At 38.8% G+C, this 27,962-nt stretch overlaps 2 protein-coding genes across 3 annotated transcripts; one reads left to right on the top strand and one right to left on the bottom strand.

Annotated features, from left to right (window-relative positions):
• Positions 1-1,773: 1,773 nt before the first annotated feature.
• LOC121528947 (membrane-spanning 4-domains subfamily A member 18-like) lies at positions 1,774-11,281 on the bottom strand. Of its 2 annotated transcripts, XM_041816629.1 has the most exons (7): positions 10,292-11,277; positions 7,081-7,191; positions 6,286-6,342; positions 5,860-5,976; positions 2,987-3,103; positions 2,761-2,841; positions 1,774-2,640 (listed from the first exon to the last, which is right to left on the bottom strand). In XM_041816629.1, exons 1-7 carry the CDS (start codon positions 10,433-10,435, stop codon positions 2,569-2,571), a joined length of 699 nt encoding a protein of 232 aa, XP_041672563.1. In that variant the 5' UTR covers positions 10,436-11,277; the 3' UTR covers positions 1,774-2,568. The 2 variants fall into 2 exon arrangements, with proteins under 2 accessions (XP_041672563.1, XP_041672565.1); XM_041816631.1 differs by lacking the exon at positions 5,860-5,976 and having other exon boundaries at positions 10,292-11,281.
• A 5,641-nt stretch (positions 11,282-16,922) lies between these two features.
• Positions 16,923-26,468, top strand: apobec2a (apolipoprotein B mRNA editing enzyme, catalytic polypeptide-like 2a). The gene is made up of 4 exons (XM_041783516.1): positions 16,923-17,230; positions 22,756-22,980; positions 24,415-24,723; positions 25,478-26,468. Exons 1-3 carry the CDS (start codon positions 17,016-17,018, stop codon positions 24,716-24,718), a joined length of 744 nt encoding a protein of 247 aa, XP_041639450.1. The 5' UTR covers positions 16,923-17,015; the 3' UTR covers positions 24,719-24,723; positions 25,478-26,468.
• The last annotated feature ends 1,494 nt before the right edge of the window (positions 26,469-27,962 follow it).

Below are 27,962 nucleotides of genomic sequence, written 5' to 3'. Positions count from 1 at the left end.
GCTGTTCTCTGGGTGATACGCCTCTCCCTTCTTTCTCCAAACATCTCCAACATCTCTGTGGTCAAAGAGCTCTAGTTTAGTTTCACCTGACTAAAGGACACACTTTCAGTCTTCATAATCCTTCTCCAGGTTGTCCCTACTAGACTTCAGCCTGAGTTGAAGGCTGTGTTTCTGTATAACCGTTAAAAATGTCCAGCAGAAAACATGCAAATTACCAGACAAGTTAATACTGAATACCTGCATATCATATGTTGTGTAACCTTGAAGATATGTTGCGAGAATGTATTAATATAAACTAAAAGTTACCTAATCTTACTACAACTACTGTCCTGGTTGTTTATCTCCTCAGAAGGTGAGCACATGGCTAATTATGTATTCACAATGACATCAAGCAAAGCTATCTCTCTGCGCGTGCTCAGTACTGCTGGAGACTATGCAGGGAAAGTGGGAAAGTTTGACCAGAGCTTTCTCTTACAGCAGAATTTTAATCTAAGTGAGGTTTTCCTGTTTAACCAAAGGTTTAATATCATCAGCAGAATGGAGGGAATTTTGTGTCATCGCTGTGAGTAATGGAGAGGCTGCTGTTAATGCTGCTGTTAATGCAGCAAAATAATGTTAAGGCAAAATTCTGGTAGTTGTTCTAAATGGCTGGAGGACTGCTGGTCTGGACTGTGGGGTGCCACAAGGATCAGTTCTTGGTCCACTGTTGTTTAGCCTGCAATAATAATGTATAATTATGTAACATTACGACACATGAAGCAAATACTCGGAACTATTTCTTGAGTAAACCACTGGGCGAAGTGACACAGTGCAGCAGCCATGTCTGGAATGTAGTTCCGGCTTTGCATTTAGCTTTAAAACATCTCCGTCTCATAATGTTCCATGATTATTTCATAGCGTGGTGAATGCACAGGTCACAACTTGTCCATGAGAGCATTTTGGAGTTGTTGGATTGTGTATTTGATGAGTTTGATGAGGGAAAGCCGGAACACCGTCTGCTTACATTGAGTTGGTACAGCAGGTCCAAACTCTGCAGCGCCGATCTAAAAATAGCTTGTACCGACAACTGAAGGTAACAACCCTATTACTAAGACGATAGGAATTATGGCAATGGACGAATTTGCCAAAATGTTGAAGTGTCCCTTTAAAGGACTCTATTTAAATTTTCACTGGTTTCATTTCTGAATTCTGTAGATCAGTTTTGTCCTCACAACGCAGAGCTTCACATTTTTTATTTTCATTTTGTTTTATTTCATTTTAATCAATTCTATTTTTTATTTTATTCTATTTTACTTCATTTTATTTCATTTTTTCACCCAGTCATTTGTTGATGGTAGCAGTTTGTGTTTCTTCTCATTTAAAAAGTGAATTAAAATAATGAAAGTTAATATAATTCATGTTATTATTTTAAATGCTGTAATAGAATGAATAATGACCTGTTCAGTATATATTTATCTGTCTATATTTATGCTGATGTTTAAATCTGTTGATATAAAACTATAAAAGTCTTTTTTACTGTCTGTTTTCCACCCTCAGATCTGCTCACTGTTGGAAAATTAATTTTTAAAAAAATGAAAACTTTATGTTTCTAGTTTGATTCATCATTTTTTGTTGGGATTCGATGTTTAAATTTAAAAACCCAATCTCTGTGACATCAGTAACAGACCAGCGTGGATTATCCTTAGATTGATAACAGAATATAAAAGTGTTGATATTCTTTCGAACCAGTAACAGGTTTTTAGTAGTCATTAAAAAAACATAAACTTCTTAAAATGTGATCACATTACAATAATCTTTATTATCATCAAAGCAGGACTGCTTAATACAAGAGGTTGGATTTTAAAATATAGAAGGATTTTAATAAGGTTTTACATTTTTATTAAAACAATAATTACTGTCATCACATAGACTGAATACCAAAGGTTTTATATTTTACTCACACACTTTAATGATCTTTAATGTCCACATTCAGTTATTGAATCTCTACATTTAACCCTTAGAGCTCAGGCACACCCCTTTGTTAATTGCTTGGTGACGTTTTAACTGTAATGCTGTGTTCCTTTTTCATCGTAACCCATATTCTGACTTGTTTTACCAACTTCCGACCCTAAGTGTCAAATTACGGTGGCATATTGCATTCACTTGAGAACAAAACAAATCCTCCTATTTTTACGACATAACTATCTAACAGAAACAGGATTTTTTTCACTTATTTTTGATTTTCCTGTTTTTATGAGATATTATCCCGTAAAAACAGGATTCGGGCAGACCTAGGGACAGAGAACTGTTACTCGGAGCATGTGCAGGGAAAGCAAAAATTCCGTCTGCTAACATAGCGTTAGCGGTGCAGCTGGTTTAACGGTCCCCCCAGATCTAGAACAGCTAGCACTGACAACAAAAGGAAACAAATCTACTACTAAGACTATAGGAATTCTGACAATGGGCTAATTTGCCAAAATGTTGAAGTATCCCTTTAACAATATGTTTAAACAAATGATAGGATGGTGACTCTCTATGGCTGTGTTCATTGCACGTTGTCATCATGTGATTTTATTTTAAAGCAGGTCTTTAGGCCGGAGGTTCATTGAGTCCAGGGAGGACCTGGTCCTTGTCCTCTGCTGGTTTAGAGGAGCTGGGAATCTGTAAAACCACAAATACAAAGAGAAGAATACATTAATGATGATTTAACTACAATCAGAACCACAGAGACTGATCATGTGACCATTGTGGTCCACTCTTATAATTATGGGGGGGTGCTACCTGTTGTGGAGGTACAGCCATGGTGGCAGGTCCAGTATGTGGTGGGGCCTGGGCAGGTGTGAAGTAGACATATGGATGTTGCTACACAACGACACACATCATCATCATCAACAAACTTTAAACAGCCACACACAGAACAACCATCAGTTTTCATTTTCAGTGTTTTCATGAATAAATATTCACAGCTACAGGTAGACCTACCAGGTACCTGTCAGTATGAACTCACCTGGTTGTCACAGCAGTTACAGGTAGCTCTACAGGCATAGATAGAGACGGTGATGGAAACAGCAAACTCCAAGACATGGAACACCAACAGGACCCCTGAAGAACCCGAAATCAGAATCTGTAACGGACAGACCAACACGGCAATTAAATTAATCAGTCAGTTTTCATTTTTAAGCAGACCTATCAGAGCCTGTCCAAAGGGGGCAGGTCTAGACCATGCCCTCTGTTCTAACCCATCAGAGATCTGTTGCTGGGCTTTTCGATTTTGCTGGGATTTGCTGTCCACCACAACTGAGCTACCCGTTTGAGGACGCATCTAGAGCTGATGACGGGGCAGTGAGCCCTCCCTAATCTCATCAACAGTCGGATCTCTACATGGATTGATCTGTCAGACCCCAGTATGGCCACATGAATCTCCAGTTTTGGTGTCGTGTCATAAACGTTTCAGTTGCACAGAGAACTCTGACATTAGACCAGCACTGTTACAGAGTGGTAGTCAGTCTGTGCAGAGGCAGGGCATAGTACCAGTGCTCATTTAATCAAGTACAACTATGAGTAAGAATGTTCAGCCACAGCCTTTATTCCCATGAGAAAGACTGGACTAACCCAAAAAAAGATATTTGATGACTAAAACTGACTAAAATTCAGTTTAATTTTCATCAAGATGACCAAAGCAAGACTAAAATGTAATTCAGTTTTTTTTATGTCTCTACCCTGAGGTCTCCTCCCTGTTTGATGTACCCTGAAGACCTCACAAGGGTGGACACCAGGAGGACCCTGATAAAACACCAGAACCACCTCAGCTGACCACTTAACATGTACAGGAGCAGATCACTAAGCTCCACTCTCTCAGAGTCTGAACCAAAACCCTCCCGAATGTAATTTCATTGACTTGTAACTATGACCTCAGTCTTTAAGTCAGGACCCTAAAATCATGACAACAGACATAAAAGCTTATGAGTACAGCCCTAATGCTCCTGACCACGGACCCAGAGATAATAACCACAAACATAATGTTCCTGACCACACACCCAAAGATCATGACCATCAACCTAATGCTGATAACCATGGACTGAGATCTTGACCATAGTCCCTAAGATTTTGAGCTTTAATCTAAAGCTCCTGACTAAAGACTCAGATATCCTGACAAAACACCCAGAGATCTTGACCATAGATGTAACAATTCTCACCATAGACTTAAATTTCCTGAGCATCAGTGAGACATGTCACTACTGATGTTTAATCAGTCCTCCAGATAATCTCGTGTTTTTTTTAGCCTTTCAGTGAACAAACTTAACCCTAACATCCAGATGCTTTACCTCCTTCACATGAGGTTCTGACTCACTCCTCACCAGGGGGACTAATCCACTACAGACAGCAGAAAACCAGGACCTCAGACTTTGAGATGCTGAACCTGATTCACCTGTAATGATCAATATATTTTCTGGTAGATCCATTTCCTGGTTGAAACCAGACTCACAAAATGGGAGAAACTCTTGTTACTCTGTTTTGTCTATTTTTTTTTTTTTTTTACCAAAAATGGAAAAAAAATAAAATAAACGAGCCATAATTCAGTTTTGTCGTTTCTCACCACAAATAAGAAAAATGGAAAAACAATTTTATTAGTTTTGGTCACAAAAATGGAAAAACAAATCACAATGTTTTAATAAACAGGGTGCAGTTTTGGTTTGTTTCAATTCCATTACTTTGTTTTCTTCATTTAATGGAATTCTGGAGGAAAATGACAACATGTAACCTCTGGGAAAGTTGAGCATTTCAAAGTAAAAGCCTCCATGTTGAAACAAGAGCCATCTATATATATATATATATATATATATATATATATATATATATATATATGTATAATGAGAAAAAAATATTTTATAAAAGGTAATAACATTACAGTCCATGAAATGGCCAAAACATTAACAATTTACAATATTAATATTGTATATAGAGCATGTTTACCTGTTTTCATACTGTAAAATTTAATGAAAGGCTCTTGTTTTGACATGGAGGCTTTTACTTTGAAAAGCTCACCTTTTACAATGGGTCACATGATTTCCTTTTCCTCAAGTATTTCATTAAATGAAGCAAACAAAATTTTTAAATGGTGATTGTTTTCTGTTTGTGATAAAAATGAAAAAATGGAAAAATGACTTGTTTTTCAGTTTTTTTTCCAGTCATGGTCAAAAACATAAAAAAAAAAAAACAAACAAAACAAACAAACAAAAAAAAGCAACAAAGGGTAATTTTTGTGTTATTTCCATTAATGGTCAAAAACAAAAAATCAGCATAACGAGACTCTCTCCAATTTTGAGTCTGGTTTCAACCAGGAAATGGATCTGCCAGAAAATATACTGACCTGTAATCCACCTCATTACCTGATGGAGGTCTAGGAAAGATTTAACAAAACCAGTTTGACCTGCAGAATCTGTTTAGATAATCAAGAAGCTGACAACAAAGCTCTGCTGAACACCTAAATGAGACTGATTAAAATGATGAAGATGATGAAGAAGATGATGATGATAAAGTTAAATGTAGTGATGATTATGCTGTTGAAGATGAAGATGGTATAAATGTTGATATGGTTGCAGCAGCTGTTGATCTTGATGATAATTCTGGATCTTCTTGTCCTCCTCTGGTCCTCTTCCCTGCTCTCTGTCTGACTCTTCTGTTGTTTCATTGATGTTATTCCTCCTCCAGTTTTCTTTGTGTTGTTGTTTTATGTTAAACATCACTTTGATCAGAGGTGTGTGTGAAATTTAGAGGAACCATGCAGAGATGATAGCTGTGTTTTACTTGTTCATGTTTTTTAGGCATTTCAGCTCAGATTATCCTGCAGATGTAATAAATATCATTTATAGAAATTACCTTGGTGTCATAACCCCGACTGAAAAGGTCCACTAATAAAACATCAGAAGTGTACAGTAAGATGGCGGAAACTGCTGCTACGGAGGAAATCACGTTGAAACCCAAAGCAGTGTTGATCTGGGAGAGAAGAGACACATGAGAGGAAAGACAGAGCCAGACAGGTACAACAATAATATCTATATTAGAGGTCACAGACGGCTAAATGAAGGTCAGACAGCACAGGACAGGATGAGAATATCTGATTAAGAATCAGACAGAGAGACATGCCAAATACAGGCCAGAAATAAATGAAAGAAGTTTGTTTATATAGATGACATGAAATAAAGCATGCTGGGAAACCTACACTGATTCTCATGATTTTAACAATAACATGACAGCAACACACACAGGAAGTAACAGGATTCTGGACAACAGGAAGTCACTCACCAGACAGGGACGGAGAGATTTCCCAGCAGCCACTGTGAGCGCGCCGGAGGTGATGTACTGAGAACGAGACACAAAACAACATTGAATAAATGATGAACTTTAACACAGAATTAGTTTGATTGTTGAAAAGATGATTATTTAGACAGAATATTCCTCTGAAATATACAAATGTCAGATATGTCAGAATATAAACAAACCTCTTTTTAGTTTAATAGATAGATGTTCAATCAGAAAAATACTCTAAAGCATGTTATTAAACATTTGAAAAAGCTAAGTATCAATATCTGAATCAATTTACTGCTCCTAAATTTATGGAACATTAAAAAAAAAAAAAAAAAAAATTTAAATAAAAATAGCACATGAATAAAATGTTTAAGAGATAGCTCCCAACATTCTCAATAATTATGAAATATCTTTTAACATTTTTTATGTTAAATATTTATCATCAACAACCTTAACCTAATTTTTGTTGTTAAAACGTGTAATTTGTGGCATTTTTTAAATCAAGACTTATTTACTATTTCAGTATATTGAACACATTAACAAATAGATTTTTTTGCAACATTTCAAAATATCAGTTAACTTCATTTATCACATTCTCAGAGAAAGTCATTTGTAATTTAATAGAACTTTTAATGACATGTTTAAATAATGATGTGTTTAGTTAACGATATTTGGTAATGTTTTTTATATTGAAAGAATTTTACAGGGCAAATATTTTGTCATCTTTTTTTGATTTATTAAGTCAATTATTATGACTTTATGATTAGTCAAGAAAAAATAAAGAATACTCACAAAGCCAGCACCCCACACAAAGAAACCGCTGAACGCTCCAAGACTGATGGCTCCCATCGCCATGACGATACCAGACAAGAGGACCAAGACACCGATCATGATCTGAACTGTCTGCAGACACCATAGAGGATGAAAAATACACAATTAATGCTGTTGTTCAAATGTGTACATCATAGCACAGCTGAAAACAGAATATACTAAATATGAAATGCTGTTACTTATAATTAATACTGTAGACTCTATCATGTAAACTAAATGCTGTATACTCTATCATGTAAACTAAATACTGTCTACTCTATCATGTAAACTAAATACTGTCTACTCTATCATGTAAACTAAATGCTGTATACTCTATCATGTAAACTAAATACTGTATACTCTATCATGTAAACTAAATGCTGTAGACTCTATCATGTAAACTAAATACTGTCTACTCTATCATGTAAACTAAATACTGTCTACTCTATCATGTAAAGTAAATACTGTCTACTCTATCATGTAAACTAAATACTGTATACTCTATCATGTAAACTAAATACTGTATACTCTATCATGTAAACTAAATGCTGTCTACTCTATCATGTAAACTAAATACTGTATACTCTGTCATGTAAACTAAATACTGTGTACTCTAACATGTTAACTAAATACTCTATACTCTATCATGTAAACTAAATGCTGTATACTCTGTCATGTAAACTAAATACTGTGTACTCTAACATGTTAACTAAATACTCTATACTCTATCATGTAAACTAAATGCTGTATACTCTGTTGTGTAAAGTAAATACTTTATACTGTCATGTAAACTGAATACTGTGATAGATAAAATGTCAGCCAACATAATTTTTAACAACAAAGAAAAAATCAGAAAAAAAAAATTCCCCCTAGAATTATTTCTTGTATGTTCACGTTTTAGAGTTTTTACAAGTTTAGACTTGCTAGAATGAGACAGCTGAAATGAATTTTCTACAGTGTTAAACATCTGATCAGACATGTCAGTTGTGTAATATTACATTAAAATTGTGTTTTATAATTTAGAACCTAAAGGTCTTTACACTCTGGGTCCGTTATTTTCTGATGCATTTTTTTTCGGATCCATAATCTGAAAAAAACGTCATGCACTCAGACCTCGCACACTGGATCCGATTCCTTTTTATCGCATTAACTGTGAAAATTTGGAGAATGTGGCAAATAGTTGCGTATTGCGAGTCTACGTCTCTGTCACTCCTTTAAAATCTCGCTGGATCCATCCTGACAGAGAGCTTCATTCAGCACCCATTCATGCCTCATAGCGCTGAGCCACGTTGGAGACAAAGAGAGAGCAACTTTACACCGCTTTCCACATTATTATTTTCAGTTCTTTACAACCTTTAAAATCTTTAAAACTCTGTTGTGTTTAATAATGTGGAACAGTGCATTTTGAGGTTTTTATTTAAAAAAAATAATAATGGTTATCATTATGAAGTTTGTTCAAAAACATTTGAATTATGCTCTAACAGCTGATGACTTGAAAAATACTCTGACTGTCATTTGCTTTAATATTTCGGAAAATAAGAGAAAAATGTCATTTGCTTCATAATGTGGAAGCGGTGTATTATTCTGTCTTTGTTATGAGCTGTGAGTCGGCTACAAACGTATGCCTTTATCTGTTATATTTCCATAGCTGATATCCACATAATACACCGGAAAACTACGGTGTTTGCAGCGAGATTTCAGGAGTGGGAGAGAGGGAGGAGTTGGACTGGGGTGAGTGAGCGAGAGAGAATAAAGCAATGGGCGCTGATCTGAATCATGAATCACCCATCTATCTGTTATAGTTCAATGGTCTATATCCACAGAATAAATGAGCAAACTTTGGTGTTTAAAGTGAGGTTAGTGCGAAAGAGAAGGAGAGAGAGAGGGAGGAGGGGTCTGGCGGGAGTGAGCAAGCGAGAAGGAAGCAGCGGGCACTGTTTTGAATCATCCATCACCCATTTAAATGACTTGGACAGATGTGAAATTTTGCATAAAATCGAACTTTCTCCAAAAAAAAAAATATGGCGGACAGAAATTTCGGCGTCAGTCTGCAAACGTCATTAGAACATGAGCTCGATTTTGTTTTTTGCCAATGTGTGAAAAATTTGGATGAAAAAAACGACGAAGTGTGCAAAGGCCTTTAAGGGAACTTTTCTAATTTATGATGGAGTAGAATGAACCGATCTAAGTTTCACGGAGAAGTAGAAACAGAAGAAGTAATGACATGTAAGGATGTAAAAGACGAAGTTCTACAGGGTTTAAGAGTATTTAGTATGAGTCTAGTTATTTAAACACTGTTACTTAAAAAATTTAAAACAGGTTTATAGGGAGAAAGAGGATCATTATTAAGGCCCGTTTATGCTCAACGTTAAATACGGATCCTGACGGAGCCATCTGTCCGTGCTCATTTCGTCCGTATTTCTGCACGTTTCCATAAAGCTTACGGATACGGGCCAAACAGAGCAGTACCACCGGAAACCGTGTGTCAGTGTTGCTGTCACTACCCAATACGTAGCTCTAGTGAGACACGAAGAAGAAATAACAACGGTGGAACTTTTTGAGGAAAAGTTGTGCGAGATGGTTAGAAACGTTGCCTCTGTTTTTGTCTTTTATTCAAGAGCTACATTATCAATACCTCCTCCACAGTCGCCATGTTTGTTTTTGAGTTTGTTGTTGTCATAAACTTTTGACTCTGGGCTGCCCCCCCCCCCCGTGGATGTAATGGTTAACATCCATGCCAACGTAAAGGACGCATGGAAGTATGTGAGCAGTGAGAGTAACATTGAAAAGGACGTATACATTTTCGTATGTAAAGGGAGTAGAAATGGGCCTTAACAAAGAGGATGGAGCTGCTCATGAAACAGACTCAAACTGTGATAGAAAACTATTTCATCTGATATTGTTGATTTCCTTAGTAAATCAGGTGACTGTCACATGATCTTTCAAGATGATTTTAATTAGACTTCCTGCTCCAATCAGCTGATATGACTCTAGTGATGAACAGATCCATCATGTGATCGTCTACCGTAGACTCTGATCATTTCATTTTTAATTCTCTAACGTCAAACAGAAAAATTCAAACCAATGTCACATAAAATATAAGCAAACTCCTGAAAGTCAGTTGTCACAAAAAAATAAAATTTTCACAAAAAAAACAAAAGAAAAAAACAATAACAACAATAAATTAACTCACCCCGACAGCCATCGGGTATGTCCGGATGAACTGCTGCGTCCTCAGACCCCCCTGCTGAACGTCCTGGGCATGGGGTTGATTAGATGGTAACACCTGGGTGACCACCACCAGGCCACCTGATGTGGTTTCAACTGCCGATGACATCGTGACTGAGGCTCTCTATCTCCCAGGTAAGACCATCAGCTAGGGTCACTATCGGTATTACTGATGCAGGGAATTGATTTTTTTGTAAGCTGGTGGCGAAGAGACTTGTCTTACTTCCCGACTGCCCCCGTCCTGTTGTCTACTCTACTTCCAGTAATGCAGCACTCAATCCAGCAGCCTTGGGCTGAATACTAACATTAGATGCATCAGTTAACAGCAGCTCTCCTCTATGAACCTTTGCTCTTGGTGAATGTGTTAGGAAACAATTTTAGAGATTTATACTAAAAAAAAAAAAGAAAATCCCAAGAGTCTCTTATATTTGTTGGCTAGAATAAACTATAGGAACCTTGGATGTAAACTACACTAAACTTGTAGGATCAGAGAACTTAAAGATAAAGTCAAATGTCACAATCTTGTACAAAATCCTTAGAAATAATCCTAGCCCTCTGTGGCTGGAGAGTAAAAACAACTCTGTCCCAAACAAAAATCCACAGTTGGAAAGAATGCTTATCCACCCCAAGATGGCAGTCCTCAGGGAAACAATCCACCAGTGGTGGTAAGAGTCCTTTTCCTGCAGCACTCTCCAAACTCAGTCCCAGAAGAAAGCAGAACAGGAAAACTGTAGAGAAGTGATCATGTACTTCTCCTCGCAGTCTTGATCCTGCTCCAAAAGAGTCCGGGGTAGAAGAAAAAGGGTTTGCTCTGGTCCTGTGTCTTTGCACCGTTGTTTTCTCACATAAACTTATTCAGCCTGTCAAATGTTGACAACACTCGTGGTCTGATTTCAGAGAATTATGAATTCCCTGGAAAAGTCTCTAAGCTGTAACTTCCCCTTTTTCCACTCCAGCATCCACCCTTGGCTCACAGTTGAGCGTGACTCATGTTAGGGCAGAACATCTGTTGTGGGCATGTCTCAACCAGCGAGGTGTGGTAAGGTTTGTGGAGATTTTTCTGTCATTTCCCGTATCAGCTTTGTAAACAAACACATGAGGACAAAATTATTAGCCCCCCATGACAATTGCATTGATTTAAATGTATGCTGTTAAAAAAAAGCAACAAATTTTCAACACAGCTTTTCAAACATTCTAGTTTTATTTTGGATGCTGACATTATTTTACGTTGCACACAGAAATGAAAATATTCAACAAAAAAACAAAAACCACAAGGGTCAAAATTACTACCCCCCCGGTGCTAACAGTCAACAGTAGTGTCCTGTTGTTGCTGGGTAACATCCTGCAGTTGTTTATTCTAGTTTTAGTGTCTGACAGTCTCCTGAGGAATCCCAGCACATTCTTCTTTGACCAATCTCTCTGGCTCCTCCAGATCTGATGGTCTTCTGGCATGGACCTTGGTCTTCAGTTCACCCCACAGGTTTTCAGTGGGATTTAAGTCAGGGCTTTGTGCAGGACACTCAATAATACTCACTTTGGTATTCCGAAGGTAGTTCTTCACCAGAAGTGACAAATGTTTTTTGTCGTTGTCGTGTTGGAAGAAAAAGCGACAACCCAGGTTCCTTCTTTCTTCATGGATCCTTCCACCTTGACAAGGTTTCCAGTTCCAGACTCACTGAAGCATCCCCACAGCATAATCCTCCCACCACCATGTTTCACTGTGGGGACGCTGTTCTCTGGGTGATACGCCTCTCCCTCCTTTCTCCAAACATCACCAACGTCTCTGTGGTCAAAGAGCTCTAGTTTAGTTTCATCTGACCAAAGGTCACGCTTCCAGTTAGAGTTTCAACAAATGATGATTTCAATCATCAATAATTCGGATGATTATTTTCTTGATTAATCGATGAATCGGATGTTTCCAAGGGGGCGGGGTCCCTTATTTAAAAATTTAACATGGATATTCCAAAGCTGTCAAAATACACAGACAGCAAGCAAGATTCTACATCATGTTGCACCATTTTTTAATATTGAAACAACATTGTTTCAATTCCATTTCAACTGTAATAAGCTGAATATCCAGGCCCTAAAAACCCTGCTTTATCTACAGCCAGGATGTGAAAAAGTGATGAAAACCTTTTAGAGTAAGCAAGAAAGGACTACAACTGACAACTTTAAAGTACATATAAGCACATTTTTATTAAAATTTAATCGCATTTAGTGACCCATTTCCAGGTGTTGGCGTCCAATCCTCCCTGCCCTGTCTGGTGCATGCCGCAGCCACTTCTGCACCTGCTGGGCAAACACGAATTGGGTGACTGTTCCGGTTCCCCCCTGCAGCATAAGAGCATCTAAATAGAAAATACAAACAAAGTGCAACGTTAAGCTTAGTTTATACTTTCGCAGCAGCAGGAAACCTAGAGTGAAAATGTGACTTGATGCAGAATCCTGTCAGTTTCTGGTTCTTACTCTCTGATTGTGTAATGGTTGCAGTCTTGCATACTGACACACCTGTTTTAAATCCAATGCAGGTGTGTCAGTATGCAAGGCTGCAACCATTACCCAATCAGAGAGTAAGAACCAGAAACTGATTGGGTAATGGTTGCAGCCTTGCATACTGACACACCTGCATTGAATTTAAAACAGAAAAAACTAAAAACTCCACAGATTTTTTTGGCTTGTTTTTTAATTTTAATTTGAAACAGAATGTCCAAAGAATGAATGGTTCAAGGATGTGTTACCAACCTTGGCCTGTGCATATTATCAAGCAAGAATACCAGATTTTGAACAATAGATAAAAGATTGTGTACTTACCTGGGTGCTTGGCTTCAGAATGAGACACAATGGATGAGTCCACCACGTGATGATCTCCCGGTCAACCATACATCATCTAATTTCTGATCATATTTCCCAGGCAACATGCATTTTCCTGGTCAACTATAAATCGATGGCTTGCTTGTCTGCTGTCTGGGTAAGGTTTGAGTTTAAATGTCTTTATTCTAAAACTAAAACAAAACATTTTTTGAGTTCTGTTAAATTAAATAATTTGAACATTCCACAGAATAAACACAAAAAATATAATAAATTATTTATAAAATAAAATGATATTTTCTATGTTATTACTTTGCCTCCCTCCTTACAAACATGCATAAACACTTTAAGATCATACTAATGACAACAGCCTGATTAGAATTATAGACTATAATAGAGGGATTCTGCTTTTATTACGTCCTCTTGCAATTATTTTATCCCAGAGAAGCCACAGGTCAGCCTCAGCCTCTTAAAGTTATTGATATCATGATAACTTATAAACATTTATCACTCTCGTATTCAACAAGCTAACGTAAGTTTGTTGATGCTTGTTGTCAGACCGACCCGTACTCACGGACGGTCACACAACCTCTCTCTGTCACACAGACACACACATCCAACAGCCATGTGTCTGCAGTTCAAGCTTTTCCTCCTCTCTCCTGTTTTAGCGAACACAAAGTAGCTGGGTTTCCATTGCAGTTTTTCACAAAATAAAAGCGATATTTCTTAAATTTCTATTCAGTACAATTGCGCTTTGAATGCATTTCCATTGAAGGGCGTTTTGGGCATAGGCCTTGCAATTCTCGTAAAATCTAGTTTCTCATGAATCCCCTGCAGAGAAGCTTGACGCTCAAAACCTGCTGCGTGTTGGTACGGTTTTGGTTAAATCTACGGCGGTTGCCTTGATAATTTTGAAGAAAAGATGAAGGCAACGGATGATAGTTCAGAGGTAAAGTCTGTATGTGTGGCAAAAGCCATGTAAAAGGGTATAAGTATGATGTTAAGAAAAGTCTTGTCTCTCCTTCTGTCCACATGTACTTTGCCATGTTGTCTCGGAGTGACTGGTCATGTGACACCATACGTCACGTCCCATGACTTGTAAATGCGTGTTTCCATTACACTTTTGCAATATATTTCTATATTGAAACGCCTGAAAAACCTCCTCATGAAAGCGTCAAAACTTTTTAGCGATGTTTTAGGGTTTTTTCGAAATTCAAGTGTTTCCATTACTAGTTTTTTATTGCACTATTTTGATGTAATGTAATGGAGACCCAGCTACTGAGGCAAATATCAGGGATTACATGAACACCTGACAGTCCAGTGCAATTGTTTTTATCCAGTCTCTTATAGTAACAGAAACTAAACTTAAGCTGCACCGGAGTTTTTACAACAGCAAGATATTTTTAGATCGGTAGAGTCTCATCTCCATCATGAGACACAGTTGATGATGAATATATCTCCTTATTTTTTCGCCGAGTGACACCATAATCTCATGACACAACAAATCGACACATAAATTAGTTGCGAACTTTTTAACTCATCGATTTTTTATTGATTTTATCGATTCGTTGTTGCAGCCCTACTTCCAGTACTCATAATCCTTCTCCAGGTTATCCTTAGCACACTTCAGTCTGGCTTGAAGGGGTCTCTTCTGCAGAAGTTGAGTTTTTCTTGGTCTGCAACCACTCAGTTCATTCCTGTGAGGAGCTCTTTTTTGTTTAATTCATTTTATTATTTGAAAAGGGACAGAGTACATTAATCAACATTCAAACAGATGTAAATTCACCCGAGTTAGCCTAGAGGCTGTTATAAGGCATTGGAGAATGAAATATAATATGCAGCAGTCAAACAAGTAATAATGATAAAAGGAAGAGTTAAAGGTCACATATTTTACCCCTTTAAGACAAGTTGATATTCTTCTCAGAGGTCCTCAAAACATGCCTGTGAAGTTTGTTGCTGAAAAAAACCTTCAGTATTGGATTTTTGACTTTTACTGCAGTTGTAATGCTAACATGGTAACCATTACACCTGTAACACTTACACCTGTAACACAAACACCTGTAGCTATAGCTGTAACACTAACACCTGTAGCTTTTGCACCTGTAGTTCTTGACCTGTAATGCTAACACCTGTAGTTCTTACAGCTGTAACACTAACACCTGTAGCCCGTAACACCTGTAGCCCTTGCACCTATTACATGAACACCTGTAACTCTATCACCTGTAACCCTTAATGCTGTAAAGCTAAAATGGTAACCATTACACCTGCGACCTTTACACCTGTAACCCTAACACCTGTAGCCCTTGCACCTGTGACCCTAACACCTGTAGCTAACATGGTAACCCCTTGCACATGCAAAGCTAACACCCATAACCTTATCACCTGTAATCCTTGCACCTATAACCCTTAATGCTGTAACACTAACATGGTAACCATTACACCTGTAACACTTACACCTGTAACCCTAGTACCTGTAGCCCCAGCACCTGTGACCCTCTCACCTGTAACAAGAACACCTGTAACCCTTAATGCTGTAACACTAACATGGTAACCATTACACCTGTAACACTTAAACCTGTACCCCTAACACCTGTAGCCCTTGCACCTTAGAGGTAAATATGTCGATTTGTGTTTGTCTGTCTTCTTCATTCAATGACTTTAAATCATTTTTATTTTTCTTTAACACTTAAAATCAATGGATATGATTTTTGATTTTTCTCGATCCCTATTTAGAAATGCAAAATCAGTTTATATTTTAGAAATCACTAATACTGAATTATTTTTACTACTTTTATTCGTATTTGACCTACATTCACCCCCTCCCCCTCCCCCAGTCTGTAAATAGAGCTGCAGCTGCCTGACTGCGTCTGCATGGTTGACCTACGGCGGCCTTTAAAGGTGCTGCAGTTCGTCTTATTTATAGACTGAGACTGAACAACACAGAAGAAAGAAAGAAACTTTTCAACATTGAATTTAAATAAATAAAAATATAAAACTATTCAGCCTGTAGAGCCTGGTTTTTATAGACCAAAAGTGAAGGAAAAAAACAATTAAAGAAAGGACAGTTTGGATGAAATTTAATAAATAAATAAAATTAAATTAATTATTATAGAAATATTCGATCATGTAAGTTCAAGTAATTAGCAAAAATGATTAATAATTTAATTCATATTACAGCAGTTTAGTCTGATAGAGAGGATTTAACAGAAAACTGATATATATATACATTAGTTTTAATGATTCAAAGATCAGCTTTAAAGTTTGAAGATTGAATTATGTCAGATTAAATCCCCTTCTACCTCCCCTCCCTCCCCCCTCTCTCTCTCCCCTCCCTCCCCCTCTCTCTCTCCTCTACACTGTAAAACCCTAACCCTGTAGGTCAAGTTAATTCTGTCTCCCCCTGTGGAGGCTGCAGCCATAATAACTCTCTTTGTTTCAGTGCATCTCTACACCCTGAAGAAGGCATGCCAGTGTATTTTTTATGTTTGTCACCCTGTGAATTAAAGGCCTTTTACATTTTCTTTAAACCATCTTTAGTGGCTGGACCTGAGTGACTTTTTGCAGGTGTTTTGGACATTAGTTTTCCATCCTTTCCAGAAAACTTTGTTTAAAAAACTTAAATAATTTCAAAGTCACTAACAGTAGGTTTTACAGTGTAATCTCTCTCTCTCACCCCTCACTTCACCAGTTATCTCCCCTCCCCAACTCTCTCACCACTTCAGCTGTCCCCCCCATCCTCCCGTCCTCCCCCTCTCTGCTCAGGTTTAGCCTCAGCTGTCTCCCTGCGTCTCTCTGTGTCTCTCCTCTCTGCAGCTTGGTGTCTCTCCTCTTTTCTCCTCCTTATTTCAGTTTGAATCTGTTCTGATCTCGTTGGCGCCACAATGGCTGATAAAAGTCATTCTGGAAGAAGGAAGGAGAGGAAAGAGAAGGAGTCAGCCGAAGTGACTAAGGAGACTAAGAATCAAGGAGAAAAGGAGAAAGGAGAAAAGGAGAGAGGAGAGAAGGAGAAAGGAGACGAGGCTGCAAAAGAATCTGAACAGAATGGAGAGCCTCAGGTAGAACCCATGGAACTGCCTCCATTTGAAATCATTGCTGGGTGAGTTAACATCAATATTTGATCAATACTTTAAAGGCCGATATGATGAGTCAAGATCAATTATTAATCAACAATTAGGGGTCGAAATCTTGTTTGTGTCATAGTCCTTCTGTACCTTGTGTTTGTATGTTCTTCCTGTGTACTCTGGTTCCTTGTGTTTGTATGTTCCTCCCATGTTCTCTGGTTTCCTTGTGTTTGTATGTTCCTCCTGTGTACTCTGGTTCCTTGTGTTTGTATGTTTCTGATGTGTTCTCTGGTTCCTTGTGTTTGTATGTTCCTCCCGTGTTCTCTTGTTCCTTGTGTGTGCATGTTCCTGCTGTATCCTCTGGTTCCTTGTGTTTGTATGTTCCTCCTGTGTTCTCTGGTTTCCTTGTGTTTGTATGTTCCTCCCATGTTCTCTGTTTCCTTGTGTTTGTATGTTCCTCCTGTGTTCTCCGGTTCCTTGTGTTTGTATGTTCCTCCTGTGTTCTCTGGTTTCCTTGGGTTTGTATGTTCCTCCTGTGTTCTCTGGTTCCTTGTGTTTGTATGTTCCTCCTGTGTTCTCTGGTTCCTTGTGTTTGTATGTTCCTCCTGTGTTCTCTGGTTCCTTGTGTTTGTATGTTCCTCCTGTGTTCTCTGGTTTCCTTGTGTTTGTATGTTCCTCCCATGTTCTCTGTTTCCTTGTGTTTGTATGTTCCTCCTGTGTTCTCCGGTTCCTTGTGTTTGTATGTTCCTCCTGTGTTCTCTGGTTTCCTTGTGTTTGTATGTTCCTGCTGTGTTCTCTGGTTCCTTGTGTTTGTATGTTCCTCCTGTGTTCTCTGGTTCCTTGTGTTTGTATGTTCCTGCTGTGTTCTCTGGTTCCTTGTGTTTGTATGTTCCTGCTGTGTTCTCTGGTTCCTTGTGTTTGTATGTTCCTGCTGTGTTCTCTGGTTCCTTGTGTTTGTATGTTCCTGCTGTGTTCTCTGGTTCCTTGTGTTTGTATGTTCCTCCTGTGTTCTCTGGTTCCTTGTGTTTGTATGTTCCTCCTGTGTTCTCTGGTTTCCTTGTGTTTGTATGTTCCTCCTGTGTTCTCTGGTTCCTTGTGTTTGTATGTTCCTCCTGTGTTCTCTGGTTCCTTGTGTTTGTATGTTCCTCCTGTGTTCTCTGGTTTCCTTGTGTTTGTATGTTCCTCCCGTGTTCTCTGTTTCCTTGTGTTTGTATGTTCCTCCTGTGTTCTCTGGTTCCTTGTGTTTGTATGTTCCTCCTGTGTTCTCTGGTTTCCTTGTGTTTGTATGTTCCTGCTGTGTTCTCTGGTTCCTTGTGTTTGTATGTTCCTCCTGTGTTCTCTGGTTCCTTGTGTTTGTATGTTCCTGCTGTGTTCTCTGGTTCCTTGTGTTTGTATGTTCCTGCTGTGTTCTCTGGTTCCTTGTGTTTGTATGTTCCTGCTGTGTTCTCTGGTTCCTTGTGTTTGTATGTTCCTGCTGTGTTCTCTGGTTCCTTGTGTTTGTATGTTCCTCCTGTGTTCTCTGGTTCCTTGTGTTTGTATGTTCCTCCTGTGTTCTCTGGTTTCCTTGTGTTTGTATGTTCCTCCCATGTTCTCTGTTTCCTTGTGTTTGTATGTTCCTCCTGTGTTCTCCGGTTCCTTGTGTTTGTATGTTCCTCCTGTGTTCTCTGGTTCCTTGTGTTTGTATGTTCCTCCTGTGTTCTCTGGTTCCTTGTGTTTGTATGTTCCTCCTGTGTTCTCTGGTTTCCTTGTGTTTGTATGTTCCTGCTGTGTTCTCTGGTTCCTTGTGTTTGTATGTTCCTGCTGTGTTCTCTGGTTCCTTGTGTTTGTATGTTCCTCCTGTGTTCTCTGGTTCCTTGTGTTTGTATGTTCCTCCTGTGTTCTCTGGTTCCTTGTGTTTGTATGTTCCTCCTGTGTTCTCTGGTTCCTTGTGTTTGTATGTTCCTGCTGTGTTCTCTGGTTCCTTGTGTTTGTATGTTCCTGCTGTGTTCTCTGGTTCCTTGTGTTTGTATGTTCCTGCTGTGTTCTCTGGTTCCTTGTGTTTGTATGTTCCTCCTGTGTTCTCTGGTTCCTTGTGTTTGTATGTTCCTCCTGTGTTCTCTGGTTTCCTTGTGTTTGTATGTTCCTCCCATGTTCTCTGTTTCCTTGTGTTTGTATGTTCCTCCTGTGTTCTCTGGTTCCTTGTGTTTGTATGTTCCTCCTGTGTTCTCTGGTTTCCTTGTGTTTGTATGTTCCTCCCATGTTCTCTGTTTCCTTGTGTTTGTATGTTCCTCCTGTGTTCTCCGGTTCCTTGTGTTTGTATGTTCCTCCTGTGTTCTCTGGTTTCCTTGTGTTTGTATGTTCCTCCTGTGTTCTCTGGTTCCTTGTGTTTGTATGTTCCTCCTGTGTTCTCTGGTTCCTTGTGTTTGTATGTTCCTCCTGTGTTCTCTGGTTCCTTGTGTTTGTATGTTCCTCCTGTGTTCTCTGGTTTCCTTGTGTTTGTATGTTCATCCGTTGTTCTCTGTTTCCTTGTGTTTGTATGTTCCTCCTGTGTTCTCTGGTTCCTTGTGTTTGTATGTTCCTCCTGTGTTCTCTGGTTTCCTTGTGTTTGTATGTTCCTGCTGTGTTCTCTGGTTCCTTGTGTTTGTATGTTCCTCCTGTGTTCTCTGGTTCCTTGTGTTTGTATGTTCCTGCTGTGTTCTCTGGTTCCTTGTGTTTGTATGTTCCTGCTGTGTTCTCTGGTTCCTTGTGTTTGTATGTTCCTGCTGTGTTCTCTGGTTCCTTGTGTTTGTATGTTCCTGCTGTGTTCTCTGGTTCCTTGTGTTTGTATGTTCCTCCTGTGTTCTCTGGTTCCTTGTGTTTGTATGTTCCTCCTGTGTTCTCTGGTTTCCTTGTGTTTGTATGTTCCTCCTGTGTTCTCTGGTTCCTTGTGTTTGTATGTTCCTCCTGTGTTCTCTGGTTCCTTGTGTTTGTATGTTCCTCCTGTGTTCTCTGGTTTCCTTGTGTTTGTATGTTCCTCCCATGTTCTCTGTTTCCTTGTGTTTGTATGTTCCTCCTGTGTTCTCTGGTTCCTTGTGTTTGTATGTTCCTCCTGTGTTCTCTGGTTTCCTTGTGTTTGTATGTTCCTGCTGTGTTCTCTGGTTCCTTGTGTTTGTATGTTCCTCCTGTGTTCTCTGGTTCCTTGTGTTTGTATGTTCCTGCTGTGTTCTCTGGTTCCTTGTGTTTGTATGTTCCTGCTGTGTTCTCTGGTTCCTTGTGTTTGTATGTTCCTGCTGTGTTCTCTGGTTCCTTGTGTTTGTATGTTCCTGCTGTGTTCTCTGGTTCCTTGTGTTTGTATGTTCCTCCTGTGTTCTCTGGTTCCTTGTGTTTGTATGTTCCTCCTGTGTTCTCTGGTTTCCTTGTGTTTGTATGTTCATCCTGTGATCTCTGGTTCCTTGTGTTTGTATGTTCCTCCTGTGTTCTCCGGTTCCTTGTGTTTGTATGTTCCTCCTGTGTTCTCTGGTTCCTTGTGTTTGTATGTTCCTCCTGTGTTCTCTGGTTCCTTGTGTTTGTATGTTCCTCCTGTGTTCTCTGGTTCCTTGTGTTTGTATGTTCCTCCTGTGTTCTCTGGTTTCCTTGTGTTTGTATGTTCCTGCTGTGTTCTCTGGTTCCTTGTGTTTGTATGTTCCTGCTGTGTTCTCTGGTTCCTTGTGTTTGTATGTTCCTCCTGTGTTCTCTGGTTCCTTGTGTTTGTATGTTCCTGCTGTGTTCTCTGGTTCCTTGTGTTTGTATGTTCCTCCTGTGTTCTCTGGTTCCTTGTGTTTGTATGTTCCTCCTGTGTTCTCTGGTTCCTTGTGTTTGTATGTTCCTCCTGTGTTCTCTGGTTCCTTGTGTTTGTATGTTCCTGCTGTGTTCTCTGGTTCCTTGTGTTTGTATGTTCCTCCTGTGTTCTCTGGTTCCTTGTGTTTGTATGTTCCTCCTGTGTTCTCTGGTTCCTTGTGTTTGTATGTTCCTCCTGTGTTCTCTGGTTTCCTTGTGTTTGTATGTTCCTCCCATGTTCTCTGTTTCCTTGTGTTTGTATGTTCCTCCTGTGTTCTCCGGTTCCTTGTGTTTGTATGTTCCTCCTGTGTTCTCTGGTTTCCTTGTGTTTGTATGTTCCTCCTGTGTTCTCTGGTTCCTTGTGTTTGTATGTTCCTCCTGTGTTCTCTGGTTTCCTTGTGTTTGTATGTATCTCCCATGTTCTCTGTTTCCTTGTGTTTGTATGTTCCTCCTGTGTTCTCTGGTTCCTTGTGTTTGTATGTTCCTCCTGTGTTCTCTGGTTCCTTGTGTTTGTATGTTCCTCCTGTGTTCTCTGGTTCCTTGTGTTTGTATGTTCCTCCTGTGTTCTCTGGTTTCCTTGTGTTTGTATGTTCCTCCCATGTTCTCTGTTTCCTTGTGTTTGTATGTTCCTCCTGTGTTCTCTGGTTCCTTGTGTTTGTATGTTCCTCCTGTGTTCTCTGGTTCCTTGTGTTTGTATGTTCCTCCTGTGTTCTCTGGTTTCCTTGTGTTTGTATGTTCCTCCCATGTTCTCTGTTTCCTTGTGTTTGTATGTTCCTCCTGTGTTCTCTGGTTTCCTTGTGTTTGTATGTTCCTCCCATGTTCTCTGTTTCCTTGTGTTTGTATGTTCCTCCTGTGTTCTCTGGTTCCTTGTGTTTGTATGTTCCTCCTGTGTTCTCTGGTTCCTTGTGTTTGTATGTTCCTCCTGTGTTCTCTGGTTTCCTTGTGTTTGTATGTTCCTCCCGTGTTCTCTGGTTCCTTGTGTTTGTATGTTCCTCCTGTGTTCTCTGGTTCCTTGTGTTTGTATGTTCCTCCTGTGTTCTCTGGTTCCTTGTGTTTGTATGTTCCTCCTGTGTTCTCTGGTTTCCTTGTGTTTGTATGTTCCTCCCGTGTTCTCTGTTTCCTTGTGTTTGTATGTTCCTCCTGTGTTCTCCGGTTCCTTGTGTTTGTATGTTCCTCCTGTGTTCTCTGGTTTCCTTGTGTTTGTATGTTCCTCCTGTGTTCTCTGGTTCCTTGTGTTTGTATGTTCCTCCTGTGTTCTCTGGTTCCTTGTGTTTGTATGTTCCTCCTGTGTTCTCCGGTTCCTTGTGTTTGTATGTTCCTCCTGTGTTCTCTGGTTTCCTTGTGTTTGTATGTTCCTCCTGTGTTCTCTGGTTCCTTGTGTTTGTATGTTCCTCCTGTGTTCTCTGGTTCCTTGTGTTTGTATGTTCCTCCTGTGTTCTCTGGTTCCTTGTGTTTGTATGTTCCTCCTGTGTTCTCTGTTTCCTTGTGTTTGTATGTTCCTCCTGTGTTCACCGGTTCCTTGTGTTTGTATGTTCCTCCTGTGTTGTCTGGTTTCCTTGTGTTTGTATGTTCCTCCTATGTTCTCTGGTTTCTTTTTGTTTGTTGTTCCTCCTGTTCTCTTTGGTTCCTAGCGTTTGTATGTCCTCGTGTTTTCTCTGGTTCCTTGTGTTTGTATGTTCTTGCTGTGTTCTCTGGTTCCATGTGTATTTATCTTTTTTATTACCATTACTTTTTCATAATAATAGCCCAAATTATAACGATAACTAATATCCTGTCTTCTCCACAGAGACCGGATCGACCCATTTGTTTTTAAGTTCCAGTATAAGAATGTGGAGTACTCGTCAGGTCGTAATAAGACTTTCCTGTGTTACCTGGTGGACCGAGGGAACATAGTCAATAGCCTGCTGAGAGGATACCTGGAGGATGAACACACCGGGGCCCATGTGGAGGAGGCCTTCTTCACCCAGTGCCTGCCAGACTACGACCCTGCCCTAAAATACACCATCACATGGTACTGAGCTGTTCTACACTAGATGTAAGCCTACTGTGTGTCTAAATACAGTCTTACTGTAGGTCTATTGTAAGTCTAAATACAGTCCTACTGCAGGTCTATTGTAGGTCTAGATACAGTCCTACTGCAGGTCTATTGTAGGTCTAGATACAGTCCTACTGTAGGTCTATTGTAGGTCTAAATACAGTCCTACTGCAGGTCTATTGTAGGTCTAGATACAGTCCTACTGTAGGTCTATTGTACGTCTAGATACAGTCCTACTGTAGGTCTATTGTAGGTCTAAATACAGTCCTACTGCAGGTCTATTTTAGTTCTAAATACAGTCTTACTGTAGGTCAATTGTAGGTCTAAATACAGTCCTACTGTAGGTCTATTGTAGTTCTAAATACAGTCTTACTGTAGGTCAATTCTAGGTCAACTGTAGGTCTAAACACAGTTGTCTCTACTGCAGCACTACTGTAGGTGTAAATACAGGTCTACTGTAGGACTACCATAGGACTACTGTAGGTATAAATACAGGTCTACTTTAGGTCCACATATAGGTCTACTGTAGGTGTAAATACAGGTCTAGTTTAGGTCCACATGTAGCTCTACTGTAGGTGTAAATATAGGTCCATTGTTGGTCCACACATAGCTCTTCTGTAGATTTAGATACAGGTCTACTGAAGGACTACCTTAGGTGTAAATACAGGTCTACTGGAGTACTACTGTAGGTGTAAATACAGGTCTACTGTAGTATTACTTTAGGTGTAAATACTGGTTTACTGTAGGACTACTGTAGGTGTAAATACAGGTCTACTATAGGTTCACATATAGCTCTACTGTAGGCATAAATACAGGTCTACTGTAGGACTACTGTAGGTGTAAATACAGGTCTACTCTAGGACTACTGTAGGTGTAAATACAGGTCTACTGTAGGACTACTGTAGGTGTAAATACAGGTCTACTCTAGGACTACTGTAGGTGTAAATACAGGTCTACTGTAGGACTACTGTAGGTGTAAATACAGGTCTACTGTAGTACTACTGTAGGTGTAAATACAGGTCTACTGTAGTATTACTTTTGGTGTAACTACAGATCTACTCTAGTACTACTGTAGGTGTAAATACAGGTCTACTGTAGGACTACTGTAGGTGTAAATACAGGTCTACTGTAGGACTACTGTAGGTGTAAATACAGGTCTACTGTAGGTGTAAGTATAGGTCTACTGTAGGACTACTGTAGGTGTAAATACAGGTCTACTGTAGCACTACTGTAGGTGTAAATACAGGTCTACTGTAGGACTACTGTAGGTGTAAATACAGGTCTACTGTAGGACTACTGTAGGTGTAAATACAGGTCTACTTTATCCTCTGTTGAACTGACATCTCTAGCTCTACATGAGTATTTTTCCATTCAGGTGACCAACACAACCATTTCTTTCTGTTCCTGCAGGTATGTGTCATCCAGTCCCTGCTCCGCCTGTGCAGCAAAGATCGCTGAATTCTTGAAGGGGAAGAAAAACATCAAACTCACCATCTTTTCTGCTCGTCTGTTTGAGTGGGAGGAATTGGAAATACAGGACGGACTGAAGATGCTGAACGCTGCCGGCTGTAAGCTGAGGGTGATGAAACCGTTGGACTTCTCCTACATGTGGGACACGTTTGTGGAGAACGAAGACCAACCTCTGAACCTGTGGGAGGACTGTAAAGAAAACTACGAGTATTATCAAGAGAGGCTGGCTGACATTTTACAGTGAAAATGGTGAGAAATACAGGAATCTACTAAATATATAAATCAAGCTAACTTTTAGTTTGAGGATGTAGAGTTTTATTATTTAAAGAACAGCTGACATTGAAAAGGTTGACAAGAGTTTTACCATAAACCGTCCTCTGGTGAGTAGCTGCAGGTTGACCCCCGTTAACAACCTTGATAATGGCCTACGACCCTGTTTCTGGGTTTATTTTGTGCCTTGCAGATTGACTTCTGTAGGTCTTCAGCTTCTCAGGTGTGGACTTGGTTCCTGCTGGGCCTTGGCCTGGTTGGCATGGGGGTAATCCACATTGGTATACTAGATCGGAGTCAGCCTGGTCCCCTCAGGTGTCTTAGAGTTACCCTGCAGAGGTTATATACTGGGGTGGAGAGATAGTCTCTTCACTTAGAGATCCAGTGTCACAAAGGAACCCCATGACCCTTGACCTCATCTGAACCAGGATTAGGTTCATATCTGGGACACTCATGTCCGACTAAACTAGTAGATCCCAGACTGGTGTGCCTTGAGGAAGACCGAGGTGTGCCCAGGGAGTTTTTACAACCAAACACTATTCCTACAAACCTACAAAACTCTGATTACTCTGACAGAGTTGTAGAGGAGATTTATCAACAGATTCAAACATGGAGGTAAAAACAGTTTTGAAAATCAGTGACATAAAGAGACTCGCTGATATTAATGTTGGCTCACCATGGGAGACTCACTAACCTCTCTCTCTCTCTCTCTCTCTCTCTCTCTCTCTTTCAGGATTGGACCGTCAGTCGTCACATTGCGTCTTCGAAGAGGACTCTTAGTTATTTATTAAAAAATTATTAGGATATTCAAATGAGTATTATTGAAATTAAAACCAGAGAAAAGAGCTTAGTGATGATCGCTTAAAGGACTTTATTTAAATTTTCACTGGTTTTATTTCTGAATTCTGTAAATCAGTTTTGTCCTCACAACACAGAGCTTCACGTTTTTTATTTTCATTTTGTTTAATTTTATTTCATTTTAATCAATTTTAGTTTTTTATTTTATTTTATTCTATTTTACTTCATTTTATTTCATTTTTTCACCCAGTCATTTGTTGATGGTAGCAGTTTGTGTTTCTTCTCATTTAAAAAGTGAATTAAAATAAAGAAAGTTAATATAATTCATGTTATTATTATTTTAAATGCCATAATAGAATGAATAATGACCTGTTCAGTATATATTTATCTGTCTATATTTATGCTGACGTTTAAATCTGTTGATATAAAATGATAAGTCTTTTTTACTGTCTGTTTTCCACCCTCAGATCTGCTCACTGTTGGAAAATTAATTTAAAAAAATGAAAACTTTATGTTTCTAGTTTGATTCATCATTTTTTGTTGGGATTCGCTGTTTAAATTTAAAAACCTTATCTCTGTGACATCAGTAACAGACCAGCGTGGATTATCCTTAGATTGATAGCAGAATATGAAAGTGTACATATTCATCCTAACCAATGACAGAAGGTTTTTAGTAATCATTAAAAAAACGTAAACTTCTTAAAATGTGATCACATAACAATAATCTTTATTATCATCAAAGCAGGACTGCTTAATACAAGAGGTTTGATTTTAAAATATAGAAGGATTTTAATAAGGTTTTACATTTTTATTAAAACAATTATCTGTCATCAAATCGAGACTGTTTAAAACCAGAGGTCTGATGTTTTATGTTTCTGCAATGGTTAATACACCAATATGTAGAAGCTCTTTGACCCAAATGATATTTTTATGCTAAAATAGAATTATTTTTGTTATCCATGATTTTCAAATTTACTGATTTACAAAAAACTGAAAAAATAGTAAAGCTCATTAATATTTCTTGATTAGTATGTCAAATTATAGTTATTTACTGTCATTCCTGAACAGAAAAATGAGTTTTAGTGGTTGAATGTTATGCTTGATTCGTTTCTGACTTCTCAGAGAAGCCCAGTGAGCCGGCTCAAATTTGGGTATAAAAAGGTGAATTCAGTTTGAAATCCCTCATTCCTGTTCAAAATGGTAAAACGTGGAGAGCTGACTGAAGATGAAAGAGTCCGCATTAAAGCACTTCATGATGCTGGATGGTTTCTGAGACAAATATGACATATCTAATACATTTGTTAAGCACTGTATATATATATATATATATATATATATAAAAATATATATATATATATATATACATGTATATTAATAAGGTTTTACATTTTTATTGAAACAATAATCTTACTGTCATCACATACAGTCTGTTTAAAACCAGGGGTCTGATATTTTACTCAGACACTTTAAGATCTTTAATGTCCACATTCAGTCATTGAATCTCTACATTTAACCCTGAGCTCAGGCACACCCCTTTGTAAATTGCTTGGTGACATTTGAACCGTGAGTTGTAAACACTAACTTGTTTTTTCCAGTGAAAGCTCTGTGTTTCACCTTTCTACATATGTTCTTCATGCATTTGTAGCTCTTACAGAACATTTTCCAGTGAGCCTGAAACTCGGCTGACTTCCCTGTGTTTCTGAGGACAGCATTGTGATATAAAACAAGAAGTGACACAGTTTAGAAAAACGTTTATTACTTTTGAACCATAAGTCACAGACACTCTTTTTTCCCCTGAAAGCTGACATTTTTTCGTTCGTATGATACCGTCATGTCTCTGTAGCTCTTAAGGACATCGTTCTAACAAGCCCAGACTTTGGCTTTTCAGGGTCTATAAGGATTAATCCACAGTGTTAGATCAGATAATACGCATCTTTTGTTCATTTTTAATCCATTTTCGATCATTTGCTTTGACTTTCTTCGGTGGGTAGTGCCATATTTGTGCAGGGCAATGTTTACATGCAATGCATTGTGGGAGGGGCTGTCCTCCAGTTGCACGGTGTTGCTTCTCTACTGCTCAAAGGAATGGCAAAAATGAATTTAACTGCAAAAAAGCGCATGGACTTCTATGTATATATGTAGATATTTTAAAAACTGTTAGTCTCAGAATATTTATTTTTCACTGTTGTGTCCCAAAGAGATGGAGAACAAGTCTGTGCAAAGAAAAAGCTTAGTCACTAATGTTTACTGTGTTTCCAACAGTGAGTTTCAAATTCTGATTTTTTTTCTTGTCTTTAGAGTCCTACAACTTTTTAAAAATTCAAGTGACATTACTGTAGTAGATATATTCTTAAAGCCCAGGTTGTCCTGAAGAAAAAGATGTATAGAGCTTGGCTGTGCACCACAGGGTTGATGTTTTA

Source organism: Cheilinus undulatus, linkage group 3, assembly GCF_018320785.1.
Source record: "Cheilinus undulatus linkage group 3, ASM1832078v1, whole genome shotgun sequence".
Lineage (NCBI taxonomy): Eukaryota > Metazoa > Chordata > Actinopteri > Labriformes > Labridae > Cheilinus > Cheilinus undulatus.
This window is presented reverse-complemented; position numbering and strand designations above follow the sequence as displayed.

What these genes read in the sequence shown, in the direction of transcription:
- LOC121528947 (XM_041816629.1), bottom strand. Translation starts at nt 10,435, where the DNA reads ATGTCATCGGCAGTTGAAACCACATCAGGTGGCCTGGTGGTGGTCACC. An exon ending in CATACCCGATGGCTGTCGGG is followed by an intron (nt 7,192 to 10,291) that starts GTGAGTTAATTT and finishes TGGTGTCTGCAG; the next exon opens with ACAGTTCAGATCATGATCGG. An exon ending in TTGTGTGGGGTGCTGGCTTT is followed by an intron (nt 6,343 to 7,080) that starts GTGAGTATTCTT and finishes TCTCGTTCTCAG; the next exon opens with TACATCACCTCCGGCGCGCT.
- apobec2a (XM_041783516.1), top strand. Translation starts at nt 17,016, where the DNA reads ATGGCTGATAAAAGTCATTCTGGAAGAAGGAAGGAGAGGAAAGAGAAG. An exon ending in CCATTTGAAATCATTGCTGG is followed by an intron (nt 17,231 to 22,755) that starts GTGAGTTAACAT and finishes TCTTCTCCACAG; the next exon opens with AGACCGGATCGACCCATTTG. An exon ending in CTAAAATACACCATCACATG is followed by an intron (nt 22,981 to 24,414) that starts GTACTGAGCTGT and finishes CTGTTCCTGCAG; the next exon opens with GTATGTGTCATCCAGTCCCT.